The sequence below is a fragment of the Canis lupus genome, chromosome 19 (genome assembly GCF_011100685.1).
Source record: "Canis lupus familiaris isolate Mischka breed German Shepherd chromosome 19, alternate assembly UU_Cfam_GSD_1.0, whole genome shotgun sequence".
Lineage (NCBI taxonomy): Eukaryota > Metazoa > Chordata > Mammalia > Carnivora > Canidae > Canis > Canis lupus.
Genome location: NC_049240.1, coordinates 17,788,619 through 17,816,488, shown reverse-complemented (window position 1 = coordinate 17,816,488; position 27,870 = coordinate 17,788,619). Strand labels below are relative to the sequence as shown.

General features: G+C 39.8%; 1 protein-coding gene across 3 annotated transcripts; it reads left to right on the top strand.

Moving 5' to 3' along the window:
* Window positions 1–20,827: 20,827 nt before the first annotated feature.
* On the top strand, window positions 20,828–27,327 carry SPRY1 (sprouty RTK signaling antagonist 1). 3 transcript variants are annotated; one of them, XM_038564715.1, is made up of 3 exons: window positions 20,828–20,996; window positions 25,109–25,930; window positions 26,248–27,327. In XM_038564715.1, exons 2-3 carry the CDS (start codon window positions 25,164–25,166, stop codon window positions 26,282–26,284), a joined length of 804 nt encoding a protein of 267 aa, XP_038420643.1. In that variant the 5' UTR covers window positions 20,828–20,996; window positions 25,109–25,163; the 3' UTR covers window positions 26,285–27,327. The 3 variants fall into 3 exon arrangements, with proteins under 3 accessions (XP_038420643.1, XP_038420641.1, XP_038420642.1); XM_038564713.1 differs by having other exon boundaries at window positions 20,830–20,996; window positions 25,109–27,327; XM_038564714.1 differs by lacking the exon at window positions 20,828–20,996 and adding an exon at window positions 23,451–23,720 and having other exon boundaries at window positions 25,109–27,327.
* Window positions 27,328–27,870: the final 543 nt, after the last annotated feature.

The following is a 27,870-nucleotide window of genomic DNA, read 5'->3' as shown; positions in this document are numbered from 1 at the left end:
GAATATTACTCAGCTATTAGAAATGACAAATACCCACCATTTGCTTCAACATGGATGGAACTGGAGGGTATTATGCTGAGTGAAGTAAGTCAGTCGGTGAAGGACAAACATTATATGTTCTCATTCATTTGGGGAATATAAATAATAGTGAAGGGGAATATAAGGGAAGGGAGAAGAAATGTGTGGGAGATATCAGAAAGGGAGACAGAACGTAAAGACTACTAACTCTGGGAAATGAACTGGGGGTGGTGGAAGGGGAGAAGGGCGGGGGGTGGGAGTGAATGGGTGACGGGCACTGGGGGTTATTCTGTATGTTAGTAAATTGAACACCAATAAAAAATAAATTTAAAAAATAAATAAATAAATAAATAAATCCAAAAAAATAAAAATTAAAAAATAAATAAATAAATAAATAAAAGAAAATAAAGCTGCCAAGCAATATCCCTCATGAAAAAAAAAAAAAACAAAAAAAAACAAATGCCCACTCTTGAGGTACCTCCTTAGAATAAACTATCAGATGTGGTCAGAGGGGCCCACCATGAATAACAAAGTTACTCCTATCACTCAGGAGGCCCAGGGTTTTAGCACTACCTCCGCAAACTGGTAGCAAAGGTCAGAGAAATTCTTTATTCCATATCCCCTGATTGGAATCCTTCATCGGCTTCCTTGCTTTGAAGATGCAAACTACTTAATTAGATATTCCAGGGCCTTCACGAGAAGCAGTCAGATCAAAGGGGTATAAAAAAAGCTCTTTGCTCATAATAGAAGGACTAATGCTTACTACCTAGGACATAGTAGACACTCAATAAATTCTTTTAAAATTAATTATTGATTGAGAAGATGTAAGGTAAAGTATTAAGCAAACAAAAAATATAAATGGCCTGCCTACAGAGCTATTTCCCAGGTACTAAGAAAATACGAACTTTGCCAGTGAGATATTGGAGAGAGGAAAATTATTTATTTAAAGATTTTATTTATTTATTCATGAGAGACACAGAGAGAGAGAAAGAGACAGAGACACAGGCAGAGGGAGAAGCAGGCTCCCCTCATGGAGCCCAGGACTCGATCCCAGATTCTGGGATCAGGACCCAAACTGGAGGCAGATGCTTAACCGCTGAGCCATCCAGGTGTCCCAAGAGAGAAAAATCTAAAAAGCATTTATAAACTAAAAAGGGATTAAGAACTTTCTAAGAAAAAAAAAAAAAAGGAAAAATAATGAAATTTAGGTCTCTTTTCCATGGTTCTTAGAAACCGAATGCTTTAATTAATAGTTTTTCATTCTGGCTTTTGGATTTAGCTTAGAGTCTAAAGATTTTGTTTCCTCATTCCTAGACCAACACCAGTCAGTCTCTTTTGTGTGTGTGTGTTTTTATGAAGTTACTATAGCTAAGTAGTGTGAAGTAACATAATTGTAAACTATTAAAATAGAAATTGATTCTTGGAATAAACATTATCCAGTGTGTACAATAGAGACAAGAATTAGAAATGTGTATTCTTGAATACACAGCTAATTTAATATTCTAAATCTCCTACCAAGATATAAGAGAGTAATGCACATAATGTATAATAAGACTTTCAGATGTTGTTACAGGATTTTTGTCTCCTTAGTGGCCATGGTTCTTGGTCACGCTGCTTCGAAGAATGAAGAGGGAGACCAGATGAAGAGTGGTGGGCGGCAAAACAAAGTTTATTGAGTATTGAGTATAAAGCTCCAAGAGAAGCAGAGGGGGGCCTGAGTGTGTTGCCCCCAGAGTTTCTAAGTTTAAGGGTTTTTTATGAGCTCTTCTGTAGAACTATCTGAAGCAATCAGGGTGTGCTGAGTTGTGCCAGTCAGGGCTTTGGTCACGTATCTGTCTACCTATTAAGTTAATGGCTCTGTGCTGATGGTCTTATTTTGCTGACATCTTGGAGCTGCTGTCTTGACTGCCCCTTGCCCATGAGAGTGACAAATACTTTGTGTTTAATTGTCTTCTTGGGATATTTTGCAGAAGTTATTTCTGCAAGGGCTGCAAAGCAAAATGTTAGTGTGGACCTGTCTCAGCTGTAAAACAAGATGTTAGTGTTGTTTTACTATCTTGACTCCGTATTTTCTTGTTGAGGACCCTAGCTCTGACTACCTAAGTGTTCAACTAACTCCTAACAATGATAATGTCTTGGATTAAAAAAAAAAAAAAAGTAATTGATGCAATTCCCATTTCTTCTTCCTATTACTTCAAACACAAACAGGAAGATGTCAGCTTATTAGTTTGAATACAATCATGGTTACATTGTTTGATTCTATACCTTTGTGTAGAATAGAGATAGAGCTGTGGAATACATAAGTAGGAAAAGAGGATATATATCTCTTTATATGACTTTAGATTTAGAGAAAACGAAATCAGCAAGAGCAGTCTCAGATTTTTACTTCATGTCAAATTACCCTAAAATATTAACCAAGGTGAAATCATATGGCATAGTTGTTATAACATGAAGAATACAATGTATTATTTTCTTCTTAAAGTATTTTTGTTTTTAATGTAAATATTTATTTCTGCATAATTAACAGTTCAAAGAAAAATGATTTTCATATTTTAACAAAGAATTTAAGAAATGAAGTTCTCTTCTAACTCAGACTCAGCTAGGGTAACTACAAATACACCACACATAGATTTAACAAAATGACCTCTCCTTATCTTAATATTGGAAGAAGAGGCAAGATGGGGAACCAGCCTTGATGATAGATGGACATGGAGGAGATGGGACAAACTGCTATGTATTATACTGGCTTTTCCCCATCAGAGCCCCACACAGCTCCTTCCAAAACATGTAAACCTGATGTCAAAATAACATAATATGAACTGATTTGTGCAAATTATTGCGACTACTTTATAATTAAACATCTAGGGAATTATATATATGAAATAGATATCTCTACACATACCAGGGATTTAATTACATCCTGGATTAAAAGAAATTTTGACCCAAGATTGAAAACAGATGGTCCATCACCTCATGTCCCAATGGTTGCTTTGTAAGCAAGTGACACTGGATTCTGGGCCTCAAGAACATTTCCCCCACCTCATTGTTTTTGCCAAATACTCATTAAATAAGAAACACAAAGCACTCCACTGTTAGATTTCTTCTGGGTTTCTTGAATGGTAGAAATCAACAGGATTAGCAATGTTTGATTGGAAAATTGTCTTAAGCATTTACCCTTGTGATTTGTCTCTAATCTGAAAGGAAACAGCAGATTTATTAAATCACCATGTTACATTTTGTTCTTCCTACTTGGGAAAACCCCAAATCTGGAATTTAGATTGTGGTTTGTCTCATTTTCTACCTTTATGTCTTTAACGTTATACAAATGAGCAAATAATGTGAGAAGGGGATATAGGAGATATACTCCCTATTTTGTTGATGGGATAGTGAGTTCCACCCCCCTACAAAAGATGCAAAATGTATTTGAATAGAGAGATATACAAATAATTCATGTTAATAATTTGATTTCATTGTTATAAAAAACAGACGTAATTGTAAATTTCCCCCTTAGTCAATGAATTAGATCTTTCCTGTGAGGGCACCTGGTGGCTCAGAGGTTGAGCCTTTGGCTCAGGTCATGATCTTGGGATGCTGGGATGGAGTCCCTCACTGGGCCGCCTTAGGGAGCCTGCTTCTCCCTCTGCCTATGTCTCTGCCTCTCTCTCTGTGTGTCTCATGAATAGATAAATAAAATCTAAAAAAAAAAAAAAAAGATCTTTCTGGTGAGAGAGAGATCCCTTGTTTAATTGCACAAATATGTAGATTGAGCCTCAGGCATCATACACATGCTGGGGATGTAATGGTGAACACAAGAGACACATCCGGCAGCCTCACAGTCTAGAATGAAAGAGAGATTTTAGACAAATTATTCAAACAAAAAATAATAAAATTGTGCCAAATTATGCAAAGAAGTCTAGTGTGTTGGAACATCATATAACTGCAGGAGAAACAATGTGCAAAGCTTCTGAGGTTAGAAAGGCCCTGGCACATTCAAGGAACTTTTAAGAATTCCAATGTGGCTGCAGCGTACAGGACAAGGATGTGACTGCAGAGAGAGGCAGGGGCCAGGGCACAGAGCCACCTCAGGCTGTGTTACAAGTTGAGACTTGGAGGCTGTGGACAATGAGAAGCAATCGAAACGTTTTTATGTGAAAACAAAGTAATCAGATTTGTGTTTTATTGGTGTAGTTTTTGGTTATAGGTGAGGTTTGGTGGGGTGATGTCTGGAGCCGAGAGCCAAGAATGAATTCTTGAGACATGTTCTGTACAAAATGGTGCTTTTATTAAAGCAGGAAGACAGGAGCTGTGGGCAGGAAGAGATGCTGTTCCGGGATTGTGAGCAGCAACTGACTACATACCTTGAGGTTGGGGGAAGTAAAGATAAGGGAAGTTCCAAAATGCTAAAAGAAGCCCCTGGAAACCTGAGGCCTTACTATTGTCAAACCAAGGTTGTTTCTCCCTCTACCAAGGTATTAACATTAAGACGGTTGGGACCTTGGGGCACCTGAGTGGCTCAGTGATTGAGCATCTGCTTTGGCTCAGGGCCTGATCCTGGGGTCCTGGGATTGAGTCCCACATCGGGCCCCCTGGCGAGGAGCCTGCTTCTCCTTCTGCTGGTGTCTCTGCTTCTCTCTCTGTGTCTCTCATGAACAAATAAATAAAATCTTAAAAAAAAAAAAAAAAAAAAGGACAGTTGGGAGCTTCCTGGAGGAATGTTATACGCTGCCTGCCTCTGTCAATGGGCTGCAGGCTATAAGGACATTTAACTGTATCTACCTTCCTTTCTGCCTTTGTTCCCCACATCATTTTGAAGATCACACTGGCTGCAGCATAGAAGCTAGTCCAGGTTAGAGTTGATACCTCTTGTTCTGGGGTGACAGTGCTGTTGCTGGAGGGACTTGGAGGGCTCAAGGCAAGTATAGGAAGCAGAACTGTCAGAACTTGGTGATTAATTGGCTGTGAAGGAGCAGAAAAGTCTTTTGATTTGGGCAAGTAGATGGATAGAGCTGCCTTTTTACAGAGATAGGAAATGCAAGAAGAGGAATGAATTCGAGTGTGAATATGAAGAGAGGATATTGTATGTTCCTTTTTGGGGTTAATGAGTTACAAGTGCCCGTAAGACATCCTAGTGGAATAAAACTTTTTCTTAATGGGTCTAGTGCTCAAAAGTGAAGTCCAGACCAGAGATATTTGGCATCATTTGGTCAAATATGATAAAGAAGCCACTGGAGTGGTTGGGATCACTTAGGGAGAACAACGCGTGGAGAGAGAAGATTGGCCCAGGAATAGGATGTCTAGAAACCCTGGGGTGGTCCCGGTTAACACCCATTGCCCCAAGATAATTGTTAATTGCAACCCTTTTATTCTCAAAAGTTGACCCCTTTTGGAGAACAAATATGTAGTCCCTCTATTTAAGGCAGAACCAGAGGAATGCCAACATTTAGAGCTTGAGTGAAATAAAAGAAAGAAAGAAAACTAGAAGCCAAAAGGAAGTAAACAAGGGCAAAATGATGCTGTTGAAGCCAAGGGAAGACAATGTCTCAAAAATTTTTGAATATGGAATTGCATAGGGTTTTCTCTTGGATTCCATAATGATGGAGTTGATGAGGGAGCAGAAGGCCAGCTAAGGACAAAGCACAAGCTGACACCCCCACATTCAACCACCATCCCCCAAAAGGGATATGTGTGACATTCCTCAGGCACTCCTCGCTGCTCTAAAGCTAAGGGAAAGGAAAAGCAAATAGTTAATTTATAGAGACAGAGATTATAGTCCTATAGACAAAAGTCTCCCTCAGTTTACAAAATGTCTTAGTGATTTACAAGAAAAAAGCATTCTTATCAATAACCTAACTTCCAGAAGGAAATGCCCAACTATCTTAATGTTAATGCTTTACTAGAGGGAAAAACAACTTGACAATGACAAGGCCTCCAGTATGAAAAAAAAAAATGTGTAGAGCTTAGACATTAAAAATACAAAATAATTTTCTCATCTTGGCAAATACATTGGGGAGGCCATTCAGAATGTTAGTATCAGTTGACTGGAATAATACTTAACTGCTTCTAGTTCCTCACTCAAGCCATGCCATTTCGAAATCTGCATGATTTTGTTGTGATTTTTGTTGTTGTTGTTGTTGTTGTGATTTTTATCCAGGCTGAAAATCCTTTTCCCTCCATCTTCTTTACTTTCAAGATAAGGTTCTAGTGCTCCAGGGATCTTCTTACCTAGGCATTCCTCTGCAGCTGGGTTCCCTCATCTGGCCCAGCTCTGTCCCCACAGCTCTGTTTAGGTTTCTGCTATTTTACAGTGAAATTTGTCTCTCTTCTTTACCAGATTGTAAATTCTCATTCTTAGACTAAATTCCTTAAAGTCAGGGACGGTGTCTTATTTATTTTTGTATCCTTGGCCACTACAGAGAGTTTTTATGCAGTAGAAACTCAATAAATGTTGAATTAAAGAAAAATGTAGGAGAGAAGAATCATTTTCTTTTTTCTTTTTATTGAGGCAAGGTGGATATAAATGCACAATTATTGAATTTTCATAAATGTAATTCAATATGACTGCAATCCTAATAAATAGACCTAGAACATTCCCATCATCCTAGGTTTCCTTGTGCCACTTTTCAGTCAATCCCTACTCATGATAGGTGATCACTGTTCTAATTTCTATTCTTATAGATTAGTTTTTGCCTGTTTTAGAAGTTTATAAAAATGGAATCATATGGTATACACACTTTTGTGTCTGGCTTATTTCATTTAGCCTTATGATTTTTGTGAAATCAGTCCGTTTTGATGTGTGTATCAGTAGCCCTTTCCATTTTAATGTTGAGTAATATTTCACTGTATGAATATACCACAATTTGTTTATACATTCTCTTGTTGATGGACATTTGGGTGGCTTCCAGTTTGGGGCTATTATGAATAAAGTTTTTATGAATAATCATAATACATTGTTATGAATAATCACAGGGAAATCTTTTTATGCACATATGATTTATTCTTTTTAGGAGAATATCTAGGAGACTTGCTGACTTATAGAGTCATAGGCTTTGTGTCTATGTGTGTGTGTTTGTGTGTGTGTGTGTGCTGTATAAAAATACTGCCAGACTTTTCCCAAAGTGATTGTACCATCTTTGTGTTTCTGCCAGCAATGCACAAGCATTCTAGTTGCTCCACTTCATTACCACCATTTGGTATTGTCAGTCTTTTATAACTTTAGCCACTCTAGCAAATAAGGTGGTATTTCTTTGTGGTTTTATCTCTATTTTCCTGATGAGTAGTAAATGATGCTGAGCAGCTTTTTGTGAGCTTGTTGGGATTCATATGTATTCTTTTATGATGTATTTAAATCTTTTGACTATTTGAAAATGTGGTCATTTGTCTTTTTGTTATAAATTTATAGTTCTTTATTCTGAATACAAATCAGGTATATGGATTTCAAATACTTTCTCCTACTCTGCGTATTGCCTTTTTATTTGCTTAATAGTGCCCTTTGATGAAAAGAATTTTTAAATTTTGATGAAGCCCAACCTACTTTTTTATGTATAGTGCTTTTTGTGTCCTTTCTATGAAAATATTGCTTTCTCTCAAGTCATGAAGATATTCTAAGCTTTCTTCTAGAAGCTTTTTAGTGTTAGCTTTCATACTTAGGTCTATGACTCATCTTGATAAAATTGGAATTGGAGACCGACCTTTTTAATAATTCAAAAAGTGTGACGAAGTCACACTCCATTTGGTTGACCTTATTTAAAAAATATGCCATTCTCTTATAAAGAGACTCTGGTCATCATTTTGAATATTGTGTGGGCTTTATACTGTTAAAGTATAATTTATACATTTTGAAAGAAATACTAACAGGCCTGGGCAGATAAGCAAGAGACTAGAAACTCAATTACTGTGTTTTTTTCTAAACCTTTGTATTAGTTAAGACTCACTTGCTAAGTTCACCTTGATTTTTATGTCTGAGTTTTTAGGCAAAATGTGATGTTATAATCTGCTTACTTCATAGCATTGGAATGAGCATATAAAATGGTCATAAAGCCTTCCTAAAACACCGAATTATGTTATAAATCTTCATCAGGTAGTGATGATAAGTTGTGAATTGTATAGAAGTTGCTTAAATTACAGACTGTCCATAAATGTCAACCCAATCCCTGGTTTTGTGCTTGGGTATCTCTCTTGGACTCCAGTGTAGATGAAACTAACAACTTTTAAACCAACGTAAATGCATAACCTTTCTATGGCACTGCTGCATAATGAACAGTTTCAACCCATAGTCTCCTCTAATGAGTAAGGATTGCTACCGTGATGTATGCTCATGATCTTTACTGTCACAATGACCTGAGAGGAGGCCGAATAGTGATGTTTGCACAGGGCCTTATAAAAATACACTCATCAAATGGCACATTGTCATGGAGTGCAGGGCCACTCATTAATAACACTCTTACTTCAGGATCAAATTCCCTGTGTAGCATAAAAAACTCTCATTAATCTCATTAATTCAGAACCACTTTGCAATAATTCAGACCTGGTATATGTGATTCTTGTTCAGTAGAAAGGTCACAGTTAAAAATAGAAGGTGGAATTCAGAATGACTGCATTAAATAATTATGGGACAAGAAACTACTGTGAATTGCTCTTTTTGGATCTTTCGTTTTTAATATGGAATGTACAAGACATAAGTATAAATTTATTCTTTTTTTTTAAGATTTTATTTATTTATTCGTGAGAGATCCAGAGAGAGAAGCAGAGACACAGGCAGAGGGAGAAGCAGGCTCCATGCAGGGAGGCCAATGTGGGATTCCATCCCAAGACTCCAGGATCAGGACCTGAACTAAAGGCAGACGCTTAACCACTAAGCCACCCAGGTGTCCTGCATAAATTTATTCTTAATGATAATTTACTGTTTAGCCTTTTTGCTAGTTAAGATACCTCTCTCCTTCCTGCATTTCTTTTTCTCTCTTCTTTCCTTCCCTCGCTTTCTTCATCTGCAAACCCAAAACCCCAGAGTGCATGTGACCACACAGACTCACATGTATCAGAAGGAAAGAAAATGTGGCAAGAATGCTAGTCCACACTGTATTAGTGACATTTTCTGTATAAAATTAAAGGTAAACTTGAATAAGATGTAAATGCTTTGGTTTAAAAAGTAAAACCACACACTCTTAAAAAACATCTCCTGACATTTGCTTTTTCTTCATTTTAATAAACATTTTACTTGGTACAGTCTTTTTATTCAACATAAATCCCTTAGAGGTAGGAAATACTTCTTGCTTTTGACAAACCATATAAAACATTTCAAGGCTAGTGCCATGGTTCTGAATGCTTAATGATTTTGCTTTGGTCAGAATGTAGGCAATGAAAGATGGGAGAGGAGAGATCTAATTTATGGAGGATGCTGAATACTTCATTTCTTTGATCACTATCTTCATAGTGATCTTCATAAAGACAACAATAGTGGCATGGCACAAGAGAAAGGGCTTATATAATGCATCTCTTGGTCAGAAAAAACACAAATTTCTCATATATTTTAGTGCCATGTGGAAAAGATTTTTTTTAAGCAGTTCATAATTATCATGTTTTTATATATATATAATGCTCTCTTGGTTATATCTATTAAATGATAAGAGGGCTAGCAAATTAATGGTCTGAAATCACTTCAGGAATTGTATCCCATACTCAGGTACTTTTCACTTATTTCTGATTTTGGTTTCATATCAACTATCAACTACCTAGGAACCGTGTATCCTGTACCTGATTATCAATGTTGTCCTGTTTCTTACACCTAATGTGTGTGTATGTGTGTGTCGGGAGTATAGGTTAATAAAGGAAAGAACGAACCCTTTTCTTTTTCACTTCTATGTATCTCTTGATTGAAACCTGATTGTTGGGAATCCCTGGGTGGCTAGTGGTTTAGTGCCTGCCTTAGGCCCAGGGTGTGATCCTGGAGTTCCAGGATCAACTCCCACATCGGGCTCCCTGCATGGGGCCTGCTTCTCCCTCTGCCTGTGTCTCTCTGCCTCTCTCTCTCTCTCTCTCTCTCTCTGTCTCTCATGAATAAATAAATAAAATCTTAAAAAAAAAAAAAGAAACCTGATTATTTCCTGTATTAGGTATCACAAAAATAGTATTGAATTCAATGTTAAATTTGGGACCTTAAGAACAGTATTTTAGCCACTAAGATGCACATGTGTACAATGGGCCCTAAATAGGAATAAGATATCTTCAGATGTGTGAGTTGTGCTTATGATTTACCTCACAGGTACAAAGTCCCTATGATGGGCAAGGCAAAAGAAATAGGTATATAGGGAAAACCAGAGGAGCCAAAGCCTCAGATAGGTGCCATTTTTGTGAGAAATTTGCTATTGCCAAAGATGTGATTGTTTCCACTCCTATAGCAAGCAGGATTGTGGGAGTGGCATCAGGCAAGATAGTGAAAATCAGCTTTATGATATCTTGATTATCAGAGTTGAGATTCAGCACTATGGAAATTTGTACTTTTCTTTTTAAAATTTGGAACTGGAATACTTAAGTAAATTGTAATATAGTATCAGTGGAATATTAGTATTTAAAGTTTTTGGAAGGTTTTTAAATAATTAACTAAAGAGCTGGTGTTCCACAGTCAAACAAATCTATCTATAAATCTCAGCCTTGCCACTTGCAAGTTGGGTACTTGTTTTGGGTACATTATTTAATCTCTTAGAGCATCAGCATCTTCCTCTATAAATCATAATACTTAACTAATATGATTTTTGTATGGATTAAAAGAGATGATGCCTATCAAATTCATAGCAAAGGACTGTCACACAATAAACTTATAGGCATAATCTATAAAATATTATGGATTATCATAATTTTATAACAATACAGCAGAAAACAAACATATATGCATTTCTTCTCATTATTTAAACCCATCAGAAAACATTCACAGAAAAAGAAAAAGACATCTTCCATCATCTGTGTTCTTCCACTTCCACTTTTTTTTTTTTTTTTTTAAGATTTTCTTTATCTTTTCATGAGACACACAGAGAGGCAGAGAGACACAGGCAGAGGGAGAAGCAGGATCCCTGCAGGAAGCCTGATGCGGGACTGGATCCCAGGATCCTGGGACTACGACCTGAGCCAAAGGCAGATGCTCCACCTCTGAGCCACCCAGATGCCCCTCCAATTCCACTTTGTGTTTAGCTAATTGTACTTTGTTTTCTGTCCTCATCTGCTGTCCTTATATGAGAAAGCCCTCTTTACCTAAACTTCTCTTGCAGTCTAACCCTGAGGAAGATGTGGCATTCCCCACTTCTCAGTTTCTTCCCTAGATGGTTGTGATGGATTCCTAGTGACCAAGAGCAATGATCTACTCTGCCCCTCCATCCTCTTTACTACGGACAAGATGATCTTTCTCATGTAACTCCTCTGGTCATGAATTTTTAGCTTGAGAAATGGATTTAAAGCTGTGTTGTGTGGAGCTGCCTTTGGAGAGTCCTCTTCCCCCACTCCGTCCTTCCTTCTTTAGTGCAGCACCCCATATCCCTTATGTATTTTGGAGTTTCATATAGCATTATTTTTGAAAAAATAGGTCACATCTAAAATGAGTTTGAGACCCGCTCTTTTATAGGATAGCATGCAGTTACTTTACATGGCACAGTGTCCCCATGTTTCCTGACCCCTTCTTGGCTACTCAGACTTCTCTTAACCTTTTCCACCTCTTTACTTTCTGCTTTAACAACGTTGAATTCCTTAGGATATTCCCTGGTTATCTTGCCCTTTGTACTTTTGCACACACATTTAGCTCTTCTAGAATGTCTTCTCTCTGTTTTCTCCCCTCCCTCCCACCTCAGTTTTGTCTCCTATCCAACGAATCTAAGCTCAGTGTGCCTTTGTATAACATTCCCAATTCTCCCAGGTATATATCCATGCTTATATTTATTAGAATTATTGGTTGTAAAAAGCAGATACTGAGTCAGGCTGCCCCAATCATGAGATCTCATGGGAATCCAGGAAAAGAACCCCCAGTATAACTGCACTGCCTTAAGAGCCAAGGAGCTTTGAAAACATCAATAGTTCGATGAAATGCCCTGTTATTACAATTCAGCTTTTTCTGTCTCCTTTTCTGTCTACCAACTAACTTCCTCACCCTCTATATACATGGGTTCAAATCCTTGTCCTGCTCCTTGTCAACTATGTAATCTTGGGGAAAATACTAAACCTCTTTGTGCATCATATGTACAAAGGTTAGATAAGGAAAGCACAAGATTACTGTAAAGATAAAATGCTAGGCACTGCATTTCATCAATTCCGGGAGGCAGATTTTCATCCACATTTTAATACTTCTGAAATTTGCTTGCATCGTATAATTACCGTCTACCAGACAGGAATTAAGTCATGAAGTAGTTATTGCCTACCCACCCAGGTGTAAACTTGGTTGTTATTCCTGGCTGCATGACTCGACAACTGCAACCTCTCCATGTTTGATGGGGAAACTATTTAAAGGACCATTTGAGGCAAGGCTATGAGTTCTGGCTATTGTCTGAAAACCTTCTACTGGCATTTGTGATAAGATTTTAAAAATGCTCCGGTATCCAAACTTGCAGAGTAAGTGTTAGTGGCTTAGAAGACATCCTCACAATAATGGTGGGGTGCCCTTTTAAGAATTGTTGCATCTTTTAAGAACTGCTGCCAATGTTCTTGATGGCCAGAGCATTATGTTGTATAAAAAACACTAGCACTGATGACCGAGTCAAAAGTGATTCAGAAGAATTTGACTGCGAGGAAGTTTTAGCAACCCTAATCTACTTATTTTGCATATATTTCGTTTCCATGTGTGCACAAGAATGATATATGACAAAAATCTATGTATAAATCAACATTAAAAGCCCTTTCAGAAATATCAGAAAGGGAGACAGAACATGAGAGACTCCTAACTCTGGGAAACGAACAAGGGGTGGTAGAAAGGGAGGTGGATGGGGGTTGGGGGTGACTGTGACAGGTACCGAGGGGGACACTTGATGGGATGATCACTGGGTGTTATTCTATATGTTGGCAAATTGAACACCAATAAAAAATTTAAAAAATAAAAAAGTAAGGATGCCTTGAAATAAAATAAGATAAAATAAAAGCCCTTTCAATAAATACAAAAGAAAATTCTAATGATAAGACCGCATCATGCCTTAGATTAACCTGCAGCATTTTTTCTTTCATAGTGGTCCGTAAAATAAAAGCATATCATACAAGTCATGACATCTTAGATTTGATTAGATGTGGTATTTTGGTTATTGTTACCTAATAACATGCATTTGCTTGTAAGTTTTATTTACCCATGGTCCTTTGTTGCCTTTTTCTTCATGACTTTGTAGCTTTATGTCATAAAATAACTGCCTTACTCTCTCCATAATTATCAGACTGGACCAGTGCATTCTTTCTTCTTTTTTTTTTTTTCCGACTGTGTTTAAGTCCTGAGCCCACCATAATCCAATCAACTGTGGGGCACAGTCACATAGTAGAGACTGGGACTGCTAGGGCTTCTCTAGGTATTTGTTGTCATCTTTGCATCACCAGCACTTAGCACAGCACTAATACATAGTTGCTGAATGAATGCATAAACTAAAATGGTCTTGCAGGGAAGGGAAGTTCAAGACTTATTTATTGCATACAGTTTGACAGTGAGTTATAAAGTTTTCAGTGTTTTTAAAAAATCACAATAGCATCTCTAACTGGCTATTATTAGTATTTGATCTCAATTTTTTATAAATAAAATTTGAGATCATTCTATAAATATAAATTTGAGACCTTTCATGGATTGTTTCTCCAGCATTTACACAATTTCCTGACTTGGGATAATTTTTCAGTAATCTCTCCTGTGCCCTAATTGATTAATTCTATAATGGAGCAAGCATACTGATTGATGTCTCTGAAATAGCAGGATAATACATTCAACATCTTACTCCTTGGGTTGGTCAATTATAGTTATAAACATTAGTGATCTCTTATGAATACGTTTCTCCCTGAAAGTCTTTTTCTTCCTATTTCTTTCAAAATTGAACAGAAGAAAATGTAAGAGATGATTACATAATACATCTCTAACTTTTTTTATGAATTCTGAATTCCTTCACTTTTTTTCTTTTTTTTTTTTTTTTTTTTTTAGGTTTTTAACCTATGCATTTCTTGGTATGAATCATGACAAAGACTGGAAATAAAGGGGCAGTTTAAGTTGTTTGTTAACCACTCAATGAAACACTTGTAGGAACTACAGGTGTCTGAAGGTTAGAGCCCAAACCTGATCAAAGGGGGATGAGAACCCATGAAATAAGCAGCAAGAAAAAGAAGGCAGTATTGCATCAAGGGCTGAGTGTATTTCCATGTTCTGCAGGCACTGAAACAGGAGAACCTTATGAACCTTCACTTTGAAGGTTCACAACATTGGGGAAATTCTATAAACTTTATGTGCTCAAGTATCCTTGTAAGACTGGTTTATTCTACTCTATGTACTAAGTAAGGTCTATACCCAGTGTGGAGCTTGAACTCATGACCCCGAAATCAAGAGTCACATCACCAACTGAGCCAAGTAGGTGCCCCGTGACTGGTTTATTTTCAAAGTAAGTGTCCTTAGTGTAAGTGACCAAATTGGGTGTATTTTAGCATTCTTTAAGGTTTTGTTAAACCCTGTGGGCAAATCTTCAGTCTTTTTGCTATCATGTCATTTAACAATTAGGCATGTAATGACTCTTCATTTGAAGTTAGATCTGGCCCTTTCTCCTCTTTTCCCACTGCCACCCTGATCCAAGTTCTGGTTACCACTCATTAGATTACTGTACTCATCTCTAAGGCAGTTATCTGACACCAGTCTTTTCTTGCTGCAATCCACATAGACGAATATTTTAGGAAGATGTAACTCCTTCGCTCTTGATTTCCTCGAGATCAAATCCAAATCGTCACTGTGGCATTAAAATCCCTCTGTAATTGGTCCTTACCTTACTTTTCCAATTTGGACAGTTATGCTTTTATAAAAGAAGCCTTCCTTTCAGTCATGCCAGTCTTGTAAAACGTTGTGATCATTTGCCTATTGCCTATTTTCTCCTTCTGGTGTTTCCTTCTGCCGTGCCCTAAAGATAGGTTATCTTTTTCTCTTCCTCTCCTGTGAATACTACTTATTCTAGAATGAGATTTAAGGGGCGCCTGGGTGACTTAGTTGGTTAAGCATCTGCCTTTGGCTCAGGTCCTGGGATCCTGGGATCGAGTCTCATATCCAGCTCCCTGTTGAACAAGGAGCAGGGAGCCTGCTTCTCCCTCTCCTGCTCCCCTTGTTTGTGCTCTCTCTTTGTGTCAAATAAATAAATCAAATCTTTAAAAGAGAGAGATTCAAGTTCTTCCTATAATTAGTAATACCTTATATTTTATAACAGTACAAATTTATGTTATGTGTTAACATAAATAACTACTTCCTTTCACTCTTGATTCTCCCCATGGGAGCAAGTGATCCTCTAAGATTTTTGAACAGTTTTGTTATTTTTATTTAGGTAGGTTGTTTTTCTTCTTAGACTTTTAGTCAGCTTGAGCACTCATCTTAATACACTGGCTCCTATTGATTTATGGGTTAACAAAGTCCAAATCCATCTTCAGAAGGGAAATATTTTTCTAATATTGATATTACTTGTAATATATACACTATACCATATACAGTATTGATATACAAGATTGAGCTTATTTAAAAGAATGTGATGTGTAGGCCCAGATGCTATTTGTAATTAAGGATTTTAAAGAAAGATTTATCCAATTGTGGCATTGCTGTAAGAAGATATACCATTTCTAAGTAACCACTTTGAGTGGGAAAACATTTTTGGGTGTATATGTTGATTAAAAGTCAATATCATTACCTTATTATCTTCTCCGTTGATATTGTAACTTCAGATAGGTGCAGTGTCTTTTTTTTTTTTGTCTTTTATTAGATTCTTCAAAAAAGCACCCAATGTATATAATGCATTTTTTGCAGTTTTATTGAAAACTGGTACCCTAAATCATAACACAATGTTGTAACTTAAGGGAAAAAAAAGACTACAAAAGACTGATCAATATAAATTGATGACTCCAATTTCTAGACTAACGCATTTTCTAGTTTTAATTGAAATTTGAAATGACTTCTTTCCAACAATAGGTGGCGCTTCACAGGTTTTTTTGTTGTTACTGTTCATTGAAATGCCCTGGCTGGATGACATACCTCTTTGCTATCAATTTTAAAAATTAGTACAAACATTAGATTCATATAGTACTTTGGTAATTGACAGAAATTATCTGTTACCATATCTGCCATACATAGTATCAAAATTAACATTATCAAAAAGAAGCAAGAGTATGAAAATATGTAGAAGGATATCTGCTTTTTTACCCTTCTATTTTCAATGTTTAAATGTTATCCAGCTATTTAAAAATATATATATATATTTGCTTTATTTAATCTGAATGATCACCGAGTTTACAAATTTCATAGAAGAGATTTTATTTGCAATGAACTTTATCTTAACTAGAAGTAAAATATAAATAATTAAAAACTCCAGATAAATGTTAAAGTGATCAAGGTTCATTTAGTTTCTTAATCTGAAATTATTAACAGCTGCTCCAAAATCCCAGTTAACACACATGCACGCGCACACACACACACACACACACACACACAGAAATACAATTATTTAAACCCGAGGTGAGCCTTAGGAAAACAAAAGTAAAACTGAATTAACTTGAAACAATTATAAATAAATTCATTATTTAGGGATAAAGCACCTAGAAAGAGGACTTGAAACATTTCTTCATCATACAGTGTGTTTAAGGCAATGCTAACTCACAGAATTTATGCAGAGCTATAAAGCTTAGAAAGCACTGCATATACCTTGAGTCCACAGTAGCGCTACAATTTGGGAAAGTGAAGGATTGTTATTAACTTCAGGTTATTGATGAAAAAGTAGACTAAGAAAAATTAAGTGTAGATCACCAAGCTAGAATGTGGCAAAGCTGGGACCTGAACTTCCTATCATCTGACCCCTGCATCAGTTACTCTTTTCTCAATACCATGCCGTCTTCATACTTGTAGTATTTGACATAGGGACATTATGGACAAATATGGCAAGTTAGCTAAAGTTATAGACCATAATATAGAAGAATGATATAGTAAAAATTCAGATTTTCAATACGTGTGGCCTATCAATTATTATTAACACATGAATTTTTTTTTTACATGGAATTATTTAAAATGCTCCAAGAGAATTGCAAATCAAAGAAAACTCTAAGCATAAAGTCTTTTAAAAAAAATCTTGTAAGTTTTTTCTTTTTTCAGTATAGGAAATAAAGATTATAGTAGGTAAGCCCCTGGAGATGTTTTACGTTGTTTTTGTTTTAATGAAAACATGATATTGTTTCCTTGCTGTTCTATCTTTGGGGGCAGTTACAGGTTTAAATTAACCTACATTCTTAAACATTTGTCTCTGAAGATGAAGATAGCAGTAAATCGTTATGGAAATGAGAGATTGCTAACTTTTGCTAAATCAAAGATTATACTATGTGATCTATTTATAATGAGGGCATTCAGAAGTCAAATCAGTAGAAGGGATGGCTAATTTTGTTTTCTTGTGAAAAAGAAGAACAAGTTAAGGCTCAGAAGGAACAATTAATATTAAGGAGGAGGATAGAAGAGAGGATTTATTCTTCAATTGGCTAGATAAGAAATGAAGACTGTTTTGTACTAGGGCAAGATGTTTCCTTATACAACCTTACCATGTGGATTTAGTTAGTAAAATCTTTGATATATAGTAGTGATGCAGTTTGTCTGAACTCTTGTCACTTTGATTCTCTGTAAAGGCATATGACACTTAAGGAATAGAGGGCAATTCAGAGCCCTTCCATGTACATTTCTTTTTTTTTTTTCTTACAACCTGAAGAAAAATAGAATCACTTGTGACAAAGTACATAAATGATTAGTTGTAGAATTATAGAGTGGACAGAAACTCTACAAATCATTCAGTGCAATTTACTCAATGTATTGTTTGATTTGCCCACTTCCAGAATTTGAAACCAATACGGAACATTTGTGTTTCAAATAGGGCAGAAGGATGAGAATTAAGCTTATGAAAATAAAGAGAATGTTTATGGAAAATTTACAGAATAGGTTGGTCTATTTCTGTCAACTACAAAGACTGTTTACAAAAGGAAACTGAAAATAAAATGGCCTATCCTTGCCAGCTTTTCTTGGGAAGTATAGTAATATAGTGACTATTGCCCTAAAAGGAAAGTACAGACTTACTTCCATTCTTGATTCTTCATTAATTTATTAGATACTTATAAGCTATTTTACCAACTTATGTGATTATTTTGTTTCTCAACAAGATAAAAGATTATACTTTTTACCATGAATTCACAGAAACATAGGGAGAATTAATAAGGTATTATTTTTCCAGAGCTTGGAACACATTATGTTTCTGCTACTTGGGCAAATAAAGTAGATAAATGAGTAAGTTAAGCTTCTCAGTACTATACTCTTTTTTTTTTTTTTTTTTAAATCACTAGCAGTTGTGAGGAGTTACCAGATTGTTTTTTCATTTTATTTATTCTTTTTTCAAAAATCAAATCAGCAGAAGAGATGGCTATTCTTGTTTTTACACGAAAGTGAACAACACATCAGGGGTCACTCTTCATTCCACCTTATTCTTCACAAAATTGATTTTATTCTTTTAGACATATCTTAATTTTGAACTGAAAATTATCGTAAGATTTTCCCATGCATATTTACATTGTTTTTCCTTTCCAGGAAAATTTCATGCTCCCCTTATCCATTTCTAGCTAAGGCAAACTGAAATTAAACCTACTAAATAAAGAACAAGGTCTATTTTAAGCTAAAAGTTTAGAATTTTTACCAAGTCTTCTGAGTTGTAGGCAATCAAAAGATTTTATTAAATGTCTTCTAGATCAAGGTGGCAAGACAATATCTATATTTATTTGTAACCTAATATTGAAAAACATATTGATGTATTTTATTGCTAAATGATGTAAAGGGTCATTGGTCAATGTGGTTTCTTGATTTCTAAATAGAACATGACCCATGATGATGGTGTTATAGATAAAACTTCACAGATTTAATTTATTATTGTAATTCAAAAATACTTAATCACACAGATTGTAATTCAATACATCTGTGGTTGAAAGAGTTTGAAGCTTATTTGTAACAGAAATCTTTCAACTATATTTTAGTAGGATTATGGAAGTAGTGTTCAGTGCTCCCTCTCCTGGTTTTATCATATTGGTGAACTGACCTCTCATCCTAAAATTGTGGTGATAGCTGAGAAGACAACTTTGAAGAACCAAACAGAATGCTCTGATATGATATTCTATCTCTGATTTGACTATTCCAAGTCCATTCATAATGGCCAAGAAACCTATGCATCATTGGTTAAACTTCATTGCATCCCAAAATATGAGATCTAAGAAAAAAGAAAATATCTACAAAATTGATTTTATCCTTTTACCCTATTTTTTGGGTTTATAGTAAGAGTGAATATGTAGCCTTTTGGCCTCATTCTTTTTTTTTTTTTTTTTTTTTTTTTTTTTGCTTCATTCTTGTTTTATGTTATTTTCTAGGGATGCTTTCTTCTTGTTGATGGTCTTAGCAATGCCCTAGCTTCCAAAAGAGGTTAATCCAAATACAACTTTAATGTTTTAAAGTGCTCAAACATTGAAAGTCTAGAAAACACTAGTTTCAACAGAATCATTTGTTATAGTAAAGAAGGAGCTTAAGCATTGAAAATTCCCATACCTAAATTTATACATGGTTTAGATTCTGGAGTTTTGTTTTGTTTGCCTTATTTTGTCAAAGACTAAGCTACTTATATCTAGTACCTGGAAAAAATACTTCTCTACTTACTATATATATTTTTGCTTTTTAGGTATTTTTTAAAAGGCTCTGTGGAGCCTTAACTTTCACATATAGTTCTCCTCACTGCAGCATAAAGTACACAATTTTTATAATAAATGTCTAAAATCCCATAATTTGTAAGAAAACAAAAGGTGAGTTTCCTACTGATTAAAATACTTTTTCCCCCCAGTAACACAACACATATCATTAAGAATTATAAAACTTCTTGGTAAATTATTTCTATTTTAATTGATTTCCAGTTGGCTGATTTTTAAAAATAAATGAGTTGGTTGCAGGTTTTTTTTTTTTTTTCCAAAATTATGGAAATCAATTACAAAATTGAAGGAAGTTGGGATTTTTAAATTCGATTTTTAGGAAATTATATCACAAGACAAGGTAGAGCACTTACTATAAAATCTACAGCAGGAAATTTCACCTTTATGAGGTAACGTTATATACATTTGCAGTAAGGAGTGTCGCCTTTTGAACTTTCACATTTCACACATTCTGAATTTGGCTTTAAATAGTAACTGTAACGTTACATTATCATCTTCTTAATATCAATATACATTTTCTCTCTAGCTGATCAGAAGTGTTGGCTTGGCATACGACTTTTTTTTTATCTTCTTTTATTCCTCAAAACTATTTTCTAATTCAACCTTAAAGACAGTGTCCGCCAATCCTTTGACTGAGACTGATGACGAAATTTAAAGGGTTCTTCTGTGACAAACTGCACTTGTAGGGTCTTTAGAGGCCATCTCCAATTTTTAGAGGATGTTTATCACCCACGAGTGTACAGGGCAACATTTCCAAGTTGGTACAGATGCACGAGAGAGGAAACGACAGTTGGAGAAATCCTGTTCCAGGTTTTCAGGCAGCCCGAATGATTGACATATGATATCACTGGAGGCGTGTCCTGGAGTGGAGGTGGAGGTGGAGGCGAGCTGAAATTCTGCGGAGCTGGAGTGGGATTGCTCTGTAAGGCACGCAGTGGTTTGCAGAGTGATAGCAACAGACAGAGCTCCTTACCCTGGATAAGGAACAGCTACAGTCGCTGTAAATGTGCCTGAAAAGCAATTTCCAATCTTTGCGTTAGGTAAGAACTGTTTCCTTCCTTTCATTCCGTAGGTATTTTAGGAAAGCTTAGGTGAGAAATGCTGGCTTTTGCAAGGAACTGAACATTTCTTTGAACTCGCTTTAGATCTAAGATTACTGGTTGCATTTCAAATTACCAGTAGCATTCCCAGTGCTAAAACGAATGCTCTTTAAAAAAGTAAACGCTACCGCTAAGAGGAAAAAGTAGGATCCTTTTCTTTTCTTTTCTTTTTCTTTTTTTTTTCCTTATCCGAACAAGTCTGAAGTCTGAAACGGTCGGTTGTGTGAAAAACAGGGTGGTTTTTGCCGAAGAGGGGCTGGCACTCGGTGTGTGGACCAGTACATGTTGGTTTAGGCATTGTTGGCGACCGAATCCCGAGCGGAGCGATTGTTTAAAACCTGAATTTCCCGTCCCCTGTGTATTGATTTCCAATGCGCAGAGGCGTTGCTTGAACGTTGTTTGAACTCCTGGCATTCCAAGGGGCAAAAGCACTTCGGCAAAACGTGCAAGACTGCATGTTACTTTGGTTCGCTGCTGACACGCCGACTGTGCGCCGGCCTGTCAATCACTGCGAGCAGCAACAGCCAGCACATGGCAGCGGGGCTGCGGGCGGCGGGCGGCGGGCGGCGGGCGGCGGGCGGGCGGGCGGGCGAGCTGGCGGGCAGCCCACCCCGCTCCCCGCTCCCCGCTCCCCGCTCCCCGCCGCCCGCGCGGCGCGTCCCGCTGCCTGCAAAGAAAGGGAAATTAATGTGCTGTTGTGTTTTGTTTTCCAATCGCCGATCCTCGGGAGCAGGCGTTCCGGCCGTGGAACCGGAGGGTCGGAGGACTGGGAGCGCGCGCTGCCCGGGAGAGGCGGACCCGCCAGGACCAGAGTCCCGGGGGCCGCTGTGCCCCCCACTTGCCCAGCGCGCGGGATCGGGAAAGTGCCTCGACCTGCGCGGGGGGGGGGGGGGGGTGCACGAAAGACGACGCCCCGCCTCTTCCCTTGGGAGGAATCCCCCCCAACCTCGCACCCTTCACCGCCACCCCTAAAACAGCGGGGCTAAAAAGCAAGACAAAACAAAACAAAAAAACCCAGAATATCCCCCGCACCCCGCCCCCGGGGGAGCCGCAGCCCCAGCCTCGCGGGCGTGCGCTCCCGGGCCGCGCCGGGGCCTGCTTGGTTCCGCGAGGCGCCCGGAGACGCCGGTTCGAGCCCCGTCCCCGGCGCCGCGGAGTCTCGAACGCCCGTGACGTGGGCTTTTCAGTCGTCGGGGGGCCGCCTCCTTCCTCGGCCGCGGGGAGCGCTCGGACCCGAGGGAGGACTGTCGCAGAGCACCGCGTGCCCCGGGGGCCCGGCCCGCGCGCTGGTCTCTGCCGTTTTCTGAGACTCGAGAGCCCTCTCGCAGGGGACCTTTTTTCCCCTTCCTGTTCTTTCTCTCCCCCCCCGGCTCGCGGGAAGGGGCTGCGGGAGAAGCCCGAGGTGGATGCGCCCGCGCCGCGCGGCGGGAGGGGGGTCCGCAGGAGTGTCCCCCGCAGCCGGGAGGGGGGTTGGCCCGGCCTCGCGTCCTCCCCGCCGCGCCTGATGCGGGTCGCGCCGCTCCGGCCGAGGTGAGTGTCCCGCGGCCTCCGGGCGCCGGCGGGGGGCGGGGGCGGGGGCGGGCGCGGGCGCCGCGCGGCAGGTGCGGGCCCCGGGGCTCGCGGCCCGTCCCCTTGAAGGGACGCCTCCGCGCCCAAGCGGGACTCGGGGCGCCTCGGGGGGTGTTGCCTCCGAGGAGCTGCCTCGCGCCGGCGGCGGGCTCCCGGGCGGGCTGTGGGCGCGGACGCGGCGGGGGGGGCGGGGGCAGGCGGGGAGCCCCGGAGCCCCCCCGCCGTCCGCGCTGACCCCTGCACAGAACCAGGCTGCGCCCGAGCCCGCCGCGCCTTCCTCCGCGTTTGGCGGGGCGAGGGGAGGGGAGGGGAGGGGAGGGGAGGGCGCTGCCGCTTTAAAAACGGGAAGTCCGCCCTCCTGAGGTAATGGTAACCTCAGCCTCCTCCCCTCCTCCTGCCCTGCCCGGAGAGAGGGAGCGAGCGAGAACTTGTTTTCATTCATAACTTTTTCCTTTTCCTTCCTCTCCGTCAACTATTTATTCGCCGCTCCCCTGCGCTCGGGTGCAGAGGGCGCAGCTCCGCCGCGGCAGCTGGCGGCGCCGCAGCACAGGGGAGCCTGCCCGCTCCTCCACGGGCGAGCTCGGCGCCCGCGCAGCCCCGGGGGCCCGCCACGCTCCGGAGGAGGCCTTGGGCGGCGCGCGCGCCGGGGCGGGCTGGAAGCGCCCGGGGCTCCCGGGAGGGCGCAGCCGCGAAGGTAGCGGCCGCCGAGGCCCGTCCCCGCGGGCGGCGCAGGTTGCCGGGGACGCACCGGGCGCCGGCGCCGCGGGGCACGGGCCGCCCCGCCTCACACCCGACGCGCCGCGCGGTCTCCCTGGCCGGGGGCCTCCACGGACTCGGGTACCACGATCGCGTGAAGCGCAGCGTCCAGGATGCGCCCGGCGCCCTCGCCCCGCTCCCCGTAGGCTCCGTGCTCCTGGGCGTGTGGGATCTGCCCGCGTGCCTCGGGATGCTCCGCCCCGCGAGCGCCCGGCTGCGAGCGCTTTGCAAGGAGGGATGAGGTCTGCGTGTGCCGAGGCTCGGGCTGTGCTCGCAGCCCCGGATTGCGGCGCTAGACCCGGCCGGTCGGCAGGGCGGTCCTGCTCTAGCTCGGAGAAGGTACAGTGGGACCCGGGGCGGGGGCGGGGGTCTCGGCTGCGAGGACGAGGGTCGGGACTCCGGGACGTCAACGTGCAAGGCTGGATCTGTCGGCTTTCAGCCCAGTTAATGCTGGAACGGACGTCTCGCAGCCTTATCCCTGAGGCTGGGGTTTCTGGCTCCAGAGTGGTAGTTGAGAATGGACTTTTTTTTTTTTTTTTATTTCTTCTTCTTCTCGTTCTTGAATTGGAATGGATCTGTGGACGTCAGGAGGAGTCTGTGTGAGAAATATTCTGGCTTGCTGTTAATTGAAAATGGAAATTCAGTGTTTTGTTGTGTGTGTGTGTGTGTGTGTGTGAAGAGTGCATCATAAATTAGAAGTAACTTACTCTTGGTGTGGACACATCGGAGATGCTTATTTTAATCAGGATTTTACTGTACTGACGACAAGAAGTACGTTGATTCAGATTTGGCAGTGCTTTTGAAAATCCAGATCTGTCCTGTAAAGACAGATTTTAAAATGAGAGGAAATGCAGGCAATTAAAATGGCCAGGATTTCTCCATACTACTTTAAAGGCCTGATACTTGTGCACGAAAGTTATCTTGTTATGTGAGTGAGCCCTTCATTTAAACTTTAAAATAATCCTTTCATGATTTCAGATACGAATGCTTTTTAACATCACAGCGTTGTGCGCTGAGTTTTGTGTGCGTGCTTCAGACTAGAAGACCCTGAGAACTGTTCTCTATATTCACTTTTGCATCTTGTAGATGAGTAATGAGCAAGCCTTAAGATCCTGGTTTCTGTGGAAAATGCCCTCTTATTTTGAGATTCCATTTTATTTGCAGTCTCCTGGATTTTTTTTTTTTTTAACGCGTGCAGTATACCTCGACTAGTTTCCTTATTATCAATCTAATGCTTGTAACAGCAAACAACAGAAAGGCAGAAGCATCAAAGCCATTCTTAATTTTTTAAAAAGTGCATATTTTCTTTTATGGAAAATACCAGTGAGCTAATGCTGAGCTTTCTCTAGATGAAAGCTATTCCAGGGCCTACACTCAATATTCCCTAGAAGGGCATACCCCATTTTAATTATTTGTTAGATTAACAAACAGGAAGACAATACTTCTTGATTCTGCCTTTTGGAAGTTGAAAAAAAACTTTTAATTTTTATGGCATGGGGTCTCTTGCTTGCATTCTTTTTCTATGATGTGGTCCTCAGCCTCTTGGAATTGGACCCTGGCCAGGACCCCAGCATCATTGTAATCCCCTGATGAAGGAGATCATTACCAGGTGGTTTAGGCAATTTGTGACTTGACAGGATTCCCCCCCCCCAAAAAAAAAAATGCTTCCTGTCATTTATTTTCTTTCTCTGTTTTTTTTTTTTTTTTCATCTTTGGTTTCCTTTTAGGATTTCAGATGCATGCCAGGTTTCTACTGATTGCCAGAATTCGAGATCACTACACATGGATCCCCAAAATCAACATGGCAGTGGCAGTTCATTAGTTGTGATCCAGCAGCCTACATTGGATAGCCGTCAGAGGTTAGACTATGAGAGAGAAATTCAGCCTGCTGCTATTTTGTCTTTAGACCAGATCAAGGCCATCAGAGGCAGTAATGAGTACACGGAAGGGCCATCTGTGGTGAAAAGACCTGCTCCTCGAACAGCACCAAGACAAGAAAAGCATGAAAGGACTCATGAAATCATACCGATCAATGTGAATAATAACTATGAGCATAGACCTACAAGCCACCTGGGACATGCAGGACTCTCAAGTAATGCCAGAGGCCCCATTTTGAGCAGATCGACCAGCACTGGAAGTGCAGCCAGTTCTGGGAGCAACAGCAGTGCCTCTTCAGAACAGGGACTGTTAGGAAGGTCACCACCAACCAGACCAGTCCCTGGGAATAGATCCGAGAGGGCAATCCGGACCCAGCCCAAGCAGCTGATTGTGGATGACTTGAAGGGTTCCTTGAAAGAGGACCTGACACAGCACAAGTTTATTTGTGAACAGTGTGGGAAGTGCAAGTGTGGAGAATGCACAGCTCCCAGGACCCTGCCCTCTTGTTTGGCCTGCAATCGTCAGTGCCTTTGCTCTGCTGAGAGCATGGTGGAATACGGAACCTGCATGTGCTTAGTCAAGGGCATCTTCTACCACTGCTCCAATGATGATGAAGGGGATTCTTACTCGGATAATCCTTGCTCCTGTTCACAGTCACACTGCTGCTCTAGGTACCTGTGTATGGGAGCCATGTCTCTATTTTTGCCTTGCTTACTCTGTTATCCTCCTGCTAAGGGATGCCTGAAACTGTGCAGGGGGTGTTATGACTGGATCCATCGCCCAGGCTGCAGATGTAAGAACTCCAACACTGTTTATTGTAAGCTGGAGAGCTGCCCCTCCAGGGGTCAGGGTAAACCATCATGATTTTTGGAAGTGGGTTGGACCTCCTGAACTTCTGGCTTTCAAGCTGTGGCTCTTAAAAAGATTCTATTAGATACTGGTTTTATTTTCTTTACAATTTTCCCGCCTTTCTTCCCCTGTTCCCAAGGTTTGACTCATGGATCTTACTCTTCTCAAACGGATGATCTTCAGTAAGAGTGGACTGTGAAACTGCACCTGGTTCCCACTTACAGCAAGAGCCTCTGCCATCCACTGAAGAGGGTATTGAGAGCTAGTGGGCTTTTGTGTAGCCTTTTTGTTCTGCAAGCAGCTTTTCAGAATTGTTGTATATGTGAACATACCTAGCTAGACACCTACCCAGTCACTCTACAGTGATTTAGAGCTGTTTTTGATTGGGTACTCTGGGAGCAGGGAAAATGATTTTTAAAGAAGCGACGTTTTTATTGCTTAAATAAGCTATGGTATTAAGTCTGTCTCCAGTTAGGGCTATCTTCATAGCATTGGACCCTCAAGAAGCGTGGGGGATATATTTTTGTTATAACATAAAAATTTTTCCTTTAACCACTGCCCTTTACTTGCCCCCAAAGTTCTTTCTCCTCAATTCTTATTCTGCAGATGCCAGGTATTTTTCTTTCGTATGTAATCTTAGATTTGCTTTACAATGTAAATCTTCACATTGGAGATATATTGGTTGTATCTTGCTCATCTTTATTCTGGCTTTCATATTTGTGAAGGATTCAACTGCCTTCCTTCCACACCCCACACTTTTTACCAAATTTCTCATCATTGAGGGCACTTGGGTAACTGAAGTTGATATTTATAGCTGATCGATCTATAGGTGTCACAGAATTATGCTGCCTAAAGTGATCTTGGCCCCTTAATGGTCCTTTTGGTCCCTTGGTGAGTTAACAGCTGAGTAATTCTAATTTTTTTGTGTGTGTTTTCATCGCCTTAACCACAAATTGTGGTGCTTTTTGTATATTTTATGTATAAATCACAAAGTTGAATTCTGACTATTTTTAAGACAAAAGTCTGTTAAACTTTTTTATTGTAAAGAATATTTATTATGCGAATCTCTATTATTTTATGATATTTATTGCAAAAGACTGTTGAAATGTACTCATGTCTGAATATAACAAAATATCAATACATAACGGAAAATAAGGTGACACGAAGAAAGTACATATGTTAACTATAATGCAGAAAATATATTAATTAATGAAACTGTCTCTTGATTCCTTCATTTATTAGCCTGTACTATTATGGTGGTGATTTTTGTCATTCACTTTGACTCTTTCTTCATATGCACCCATTTTATTTCTTCTCTTTAACGTACTGAATCTAGACAGAGGTGAGCTCTAATTTTGAACTGGCTGTTTCCTGGAAAAGGCATTAATCAAAATTTTGTGATCCCAGTTGTTTCAACAAGTGCCGTAGTGAATCACTTTATAAAGTGAATGTTTTTTGCAATTAATATTAATAGTCGCTCCCTGCTTTGGCTGTTTTGTAAGCAAGATGTTTTGTGTATATCATAGATTTTTGGAATGGAACTTACCTGTAATTTTTCAAAAATGTTCATTTTAATTCTCGGGTTAATCGAAAATTAGTCTTCAACAGTAAAACTTAAGGAACTTAGTTCTGTAGGTATGTTAGGGGTTTCTGGCACTGTCACTTTAATAAAACATTCTAGATGTTAGAGTGCACCAAGGAAATACATCACATTATCAAAGAGATGTTTTAAAAACATTCCCGTCCCTACCTTTTCATTTTC